Below are 6,908 nucleotides of genomic sequence, written 5' to 3'. Positions count from 1 at the left end.
TTTTTAATGGTGGACATTCAATCACTACCGTTTTCATGGATAAAACACATACATCATGGTAAGGCTCACGAAGCATCAACCACTAGTGGCGTCACTAGCCAAACTGCATCCTTAACACCCTAAGTCTGGAATCATTATAGCTGTACACAACTCGAGTCGGCTCGGCTCAGCTCAGTTCTTAGGCCTGACTGGCCAGCTCAGCTCAGTTCAATCAACAACTAGGGCCAATTCAAGTCAAGTTCAAACATGTACTATATTTTCTCAAACACATAGAGTGCATCTTTAAATTCCCACATAATACAAAACATTGGCGACAATTTATGAGCATTTCATCAAACACTCGGCGGACAACATTAAAATCAAGATATAATGATAGCTTTATAATATAAAGGTTTTTTTTTTTTTTTGTAATTTGTTTCATATCAATTCCTTCCTCGCCACTGGCCGTTCCTGCGGAAAATGTATTCACTCGAAATAACACTTCATTTAGCCATTTCATCGAACACTCGACGAGTAGCATCAATATCAAAATATTCGAGTCACCAAGCCGATACGATCCAAGTTGTTTCAAGTTGAGGTTTGAATTCGAGTCAAGCTTGGGCAAGCTTGAACTCAGCTTTATTTTTATTTTTTTGCATACTTGGGGGTCAAGCTTTTCCGAGTTGAGCCAAGCTAGCTGACCGAGCTACCTCCACTCCTGTACACCGGCACTTCCACTCCATCTCTTGACCAATCATAGCTCCTGTGCGCCACCACGGGGGGAACAGACGCGTACCATATGTCTACATGTGGAGCCACCGTGGTGTATATATTTCATCAAACCTGTTCACTACGTGTGAATCACAGGATTTAACGTAAAATATAAAAATTCAGCCTAATTAAAAATTCAGGTGGGCCACACGAACTAAGTGCTCTTAAGCGCAATTTTATATTGTCCCATTGGTGTAGCCTATATGTTACCAGCTAATATATTGTAAGTACGGTGAAAGTAAGGTTGATCAGATGATGGACGGATTGGATGTCATATATACAACATGGTGGGCCCCACAGTAGTTGGGTGGTGTACAACGCTGGGTGAAACCGGTGTTGTAGACGTCTCCGGTCCGAATCGCGTATTGACGTTGCAGCCCGTGCAAAAATCCTGAGAAATGCCAAAGCGGCATGCGCGAGGATAGATCATGAATGTGAATGCGCGGACACTTTTATGCGAGATCTGAGCCGTGTATCAGGGGTCCGCGGATTAGCTGGATCCATCCATGTGGATGCGAGCCTAACCGTTGGGCCCACCTCAACGTATGCATTGTATATCTACCCTGTCCATCCAGCCTACTTTAGGGCATGGTCCCAAAAGGAATGCAGATACAAATCTCAGTGGACCACACAGCAGGATTGAATTTCCACCGCTAAAAGCTTTTTGGATCACAGAAGTTTTGGATCAACTTGCTATTTCTGTTTTCCCTTCATCCGGGTCCATGTGACCATATCAACATGTTGGATGGCAAATAAACATTACGGTGGACGGTGGACCTGAGAGACCATTGTTTCCTCTGGTGTGGTCCACCTGAGACTTTTATACGCTTCATCTTCAGGATCATGCCCTAAAATATACTAAGAAAACGGATGAACGGTGTGGATATACAACACATACATTGAGGTGGGCCCCACAGTCAGCGTTACACACACCTGGCTGGATCCTGGGTCGCAGCTAATCTGCGTCCGTATCAGGTGGGGTCACCAATCACCATGTTCATACCTGACCATAATAGAAGCTGATCCACTTCGCAGTTGGGCCTAAACGTCACAATGAATATGGACCGTTGATGATTTTATTTATAACGATGCACTTTCATAACATGACATGGCCCATTTTATTAGTGTATCAGCCTGATGTTTGGGACACAGTATGATCAGGACCATATCCAACCAATGACTGGTCTGGTTCTCACACGTGTGATCTGTGTTGGCGCATGTGCGACGGAAACGGATCGGCTGCTCCCACTGCCGCCAGCCCTGTGGCTAGTGGTTAGTGCTCTGTAGGCCCCACCATGATGTACGTGTTTCATCCATTCCGTTCATTCATTTTTATAGATGAGAGATTTATCCCAAAAATGAGATGAATATAAATCCCAGGTGGACCACACCACAGGAAAACAATAGTGATGCGATATCCACCATTAAAATCCTCCTAAGGACCGCTGTACTGTTTATTTGACATCCAATCTGTTGATTAGGTCATGCAGACCCAGATAAAGGGAAAAAAGAAAGATCATCTTAATCCAAAACTTTTATGGCCCCCAGAAAAGTTTTTAATGGTCGACGTTCATTCAACGCTCTTTCCTGTAATGTGGTACACTTGAGATTCGTATATACCTCATTTTGAATCTTATAATATAAAATGATCTATAAAAATATATGGACGGCATGGATGTAACATATACATCATATGGTAGGGCCCACAGGGCACCGACCACCAGCCAGTAGCCAATCCGTTTCCATGAGCGACGATTCGACGCTTCAAGTCCTCGGGCAAATCGCTCTTAGCTTTCCAAGGTGAGCTCCACGAATCCCGCAACTCAAACGGTCATATTACCGTTGTACTCGCATTCAAATCTTTTAAAACCCAAAGGCATGTGCTCCCAAGAAAGGAAATCTCTCTCTCTCTCTCTCTCTCTCTCTCTCTCTCTGTGGCATACAGCCCGTCAGCCGATCAAAATCTCCCATCGCAAGCCTTCATCTCCCATCTCTTTCCATCGATTTTCATATTTCCTTCTTCCATCTTCCATTCGCAGCCGTCCGATCGTCTTTCCGCGATGGAAACGCCTTCCTCAACCAGGCCGGTCACAAGATCCCAGACCTTGACTGCAACAAGCAACATACCCAATTCGAGTAAGTCGTTTTTTTCTTTCCGCCAAAAAGATTGGATTACTGAAATTCTCAGAGATTTGAATCTCACCATCTTGGTTTCTTTTTTTCTTTTGTGCAGGGAAGAAGGAAGAATCTGAGAAGGTTTTTTCAAGATCAAGAAAAGGGAAATGCGATCGGTCGGCACTTTTCGACATCACGAATGATTCACCAATCATAGGGATTGCGATGGGAAGCTTGAAAACACCCAATTCAGTGGCAAAGAACAGCTGTGAAGCCAAACAGACACCAGGATCGGGTGAGGTGCTGTTACGTGGCCAGGTTAAAACCCTCTTGCAGATGGTTGAGGAAGAGGCAGAGATTTCGAAACTTTCTTTCGATGCACCCCCGTTCCCCCCTTTCGAAGGCTTATTGAATTCGCCCATGGGTATTCTCGCTCCAACACCAGCCAACACGCCGCTCATTTCGAATCTTTTGGATCGTGGAGATGCTAATGTGTCGCAGATCGTCACAATGCCGGTGGCCCATGAAAATTCCAATATAACAGAGGTCTGCATTCCACCCAATACACAGCTTCTTTCTTCCCTGTTTTCTTGAGAAATAAGATGAGTACTTGGCGCAACCCTTACTGGTACGTCGATCCAGTCCGATCATTATGTGGGCCCCATCATGAATATGGATTGGCCACCAAAAATAGGTTGTTCAGATTATTTTAGCTGTTACATTTGAGAATTAGATGATGAGCCCTGGGAAAATCCAAGGTGGGTCCCAAGTCAATATCCTGTCGACTGAAATGGAGGTGGCCTGAGAACAGAGAAGATTGTTTTAACCGTCCAGCATCACTTGGGCACCCCACTTTTGAGCCAGGGGAATCCACGGTGGGGCCCACATCTCAGAACCGGATGGATTGGATGATCCTAGTAGTTTGATATGAGCATTGAATCAAACAGTCCATTTTTCTCTCAAATCAATGGTGAGAATCATCCACCCTCCTCTTTCTTTTTGGGTCATTGAACATCCCACAGTAGGCCCCACATGATGAGCGGCGGCTGGCTCTTTCACCTTCAAATTGTATTTCCTCATCTGGGTATTTCTGCTTTTAATTTTTCTTTTCAGATTGATCATCTGATCGACGGTTCAAAACAAGAAAGTCACAAATCTCAGGAGAGCCTGATCACTCTGGCATTACAGTTTGACTCACCGGGCAAATCCGAAAAACCGCTCGATAAAGACGAAGAGGCTTCTGCCTGGTCTGTTGAGGCCAGTATGAGTTTGAAAGGAGAAGGAGGAGAAGAATACGAAGGAGAAGGAGAGGGAGATTCGAAAGGAGAAGGAGAAGAAGATTACGAAGGAGGAGAAGTAGAGGGAGATTCGATCAATGAATTATGCCAAGGGCTGAGATTAATGTGCGTCAAGGAGAAGAAAGGATTGCCTGAGTTTGTGGGCCGGCACACTCGGTTCATCTACAATGGTGATGGTGAGATGGAAGGAGAGGAGGTGGTTGTAGGTCTGTCTGTATCGCCGAGCGTTTTACGGTTGAAGGGTATGCCATTGCCAGAAGGGAAGCATCTTCGCTTTCCTGAAGGAGAGGATTGAATGGAATTTTCTCTCAAGTTCTGAATTTTTTGAAGATTTGAGGTTGTCTTTCTTGACACCATTTTCAGTTCTGTTTTTGGGCGTTTAGGGCATTTTGTTTCGGTGAGTTTTATCTCTTTTGAATTTTAATTCTAATTCTCAAACAAGTCGAATCTGCATATTCTGAAGGGAGAGGATTGAAGGGCTTTCTCTGAAGTTCTGAAATTTTTGAACATCTGAGGTTGTCTTTCTTGACACCATTTTCAATTCTGTTTTTGAGCGTTTGGGGCCTTTTGTTTCGGTGGGTTTTATCTTTTTGAATTTTAATTCTAATTCTCAAACAAGTCGATTCTGCACATCCTTTGCATCTGGGCCATCCATGGTTGGACTCTTGGGTCAATCATCTGACTGTAGATCATCATCATACATTGATTAAGATGCTCTTAAATCTAAAATTTATATTGGTTTAATTTTTCTAAGAACTCAGTGCTTTTTGATATACATTGCTCACATCCAACCAATTGGACCACTAGTTACCGTTAATCGAATATATAACTTCCAACCTGTCATGTATGCGTGACATCCACCACGTCCAATAGGTGGGCCTTACGGCGAGGATTGCCCTGTACAAAAATGCCCCCACCATTATATGTATGATGTGTGATGGGCCTCATTTTAATCGTCGTGGTGGGGCCAACCTACCGGACAGACCCAAACATGGATTCAATTTAGTTCAGGTAGCTCACACATCCGGTCTAAGTCTAGATTTTTTTTTTAATTGCACTTGAGTTGAATATCTGAGTCTACTCCATAGTTTATATTTTTTTTAGCATTAATTGCTACATGCAGAGGAATTTGTGATGGAAGGGATTCTCTAACGTGGAGGAATTTGTGATGGAAGGAATGCTGCATGAAAGCAGCTTTTAGGTACGGAAAATGAGTTGCAAATCAGAGGAATTTGTAATGGAATGATGCTTGATGGAAGGGATTCTCTACCATAGAGGAATTTGTGATGGAAGGATTGCTGCATGACAGCAGCTTTTAGGTACAGAAAACGAGTTGCAAATCAGAGGAATTTGCAATGGAAGGATGCTTGACAGCAGGCTTTTTAGGTGTGGAAAATGAGATGGATGTGGGGTCACACAATGATATAAGGGCTTGTTTGGACCGTGGTATTAAGTTGTGTTAAATGGGATTTCCCACTTTGAAATTGGGAATGGCATGTTTGGAAAGAGTATTAGATGAAATTAAAATTAACTTTGTAAGCTTTGAAAAATGAGCCTTGTGTTGAAAAGTATGAGATAGGATTAATCCATGGATGATAGATTTTTGCTTCATTCAGGTTCAATCCAAATGTAATTTGAAAGTAAATTTTCAAATTTATTTTAATGCATACATTCCAAACATAGTATTAGAAAACATGTGACAAAAAAATATTGTCACATATTTTTTTGTCACATGTTTTCTAATACTATGTTTGGAATGTATGCATTAAAATAAATTTGAAAATTTACTTTCAAATTACATTTGGATTGAACCTGAATGAAGCAAAAATCTATCATCGGATTAGTAATTCCATCACACACTTTCTAACATAAGGTTCATTTTTCAAATCCTACAAAGTTAATTTTAATCATCTTACGCTCTTAAACATGTCATTCCCAATTTCAAAAGTGAGATTAGTAATGCAATCCTAATACAACTTAATACCACAATTTTGTTCATTTGGCCATATGCATATAGAAACATGAGACAGATCCAACGCTCGTGTGAACCACACCATGTAAGAACATTTAACTGGTTAGCATTCAAACTCCACTGATTTATGTAATATCCACTTGATCTTTAAATATTTCTCATTTTTGGGCCCATGTCCTAAAATGAATGAATGGTGTGCATAAAAGAATACACACACACTGATTGATATATATATATATATATCAATCAGTGTGCATGTATCATTAAAATTGATTAAACGCGTGGTTCGATGTGTGCATATAATGCTGATTTGAAAGAAAATATATGTAATTATATCAAACCAACCAAACCAAAAAGCTCTAAAGTGCACTTGCTTGGGCTTTTATTTGTTTTGTCAATTAATCAAATGCAAATATAATTTAAAAAGAATTTGTAATGTATGTTTTCCTAAAATTATTATGAACATTTCAAATTCTCTAGAGTGCACTTGCTTGGGCTTTTATTTGTTTTGTCAATTAATCAAATGCAAATATATTTAAAAAGAATTTGTAATCATGTATATTTTTGTAAAATTATTATGAACATTTCAAATTCAAATAGCAACATTAGTGTATGCTATTATTACTCTTACTTTCATGAATGATTCGAACCTATGATTGGGCATCCCACGTATCATTCCAATTAGTCCAAAAAAAAAAAACCCCTATATCTGATGGAGGGAAGAGAGAAAAATGTCAAAAGAGTGGCAGATAAAATCCAACTCATTTGTTTAT

General features: G+C 40.9%; 1 protein-coding gene across 1 annotated transcript; it reads left to right on the top strand.

Moving 5' to 3' along the window:
* The first annotated feature begins 2,645 nt into the window (after positions 1–2,645).
* Positions 2,646–4,728, top strand: LOC131243472 (uncharacterized). The gene is made up of 4 exons (XM_058242846.1): positions 2,646–2,886; positions 2,984–3,411; positions 3,979–4,132; positions 4,181–4,728. The coding sequence occupies exons 1-4, from the start codon at positions 2,811–2,813 to the stop codon at positions 4,456–4,458; spliced, it is 936 nt and encodes a 311-aa protein (XP_058098829.1). The 5' UTR covers positions 2,646–2,810; the 3' UTR covers positions 4,459–4,728.
* Positions 4,729–6,908: the final 2,180 nt, after the last annotated feature.

This window comes from Magnolia sinica, chromosome 4 (assembly GCF_029962835.1).
Source record: "Magnolia sinica isolate HGM2019 chromosome 4, MsV1, whole genome shotgun sequence".
Lineage (NCBI taxonomy): Eukaryota > Viridiplantae > Streptophyta > Magnoliopsida > Magnoliales > Magnoliaceae > Magnolia > Magnolia sinica.
Note: the sequence above shows the minus strand (reverse complement) of the source record. Positions and strands in the feature narration are given on the sequence as shown.

Excerpts from the sequence above, each read along its gene's own strand:
- LOC131243472 (XM_058242846.1), top strand. The coding sequence starts at position 2,811 with ATGGAAACGCCTTCCTCAACCAGGCCGGTCACAAGATCCCAGACCTTG. Across the intron at positions 2,887-2,983 it reads AAGCAACATACCCAATTCGA|GGAAGAAGGAAGAATCTGAG; the intron begins GTAAGTCGTTTT and ends TCTTTTGTGCAG. Across the intron at positions 3,412-3,978 it reads AAAATTCCAATATAACAGAG|ATTGATCATCTGATCGACGG; the intron begins GTCTGCATTCCA and ends TTTTCTTTTCAG.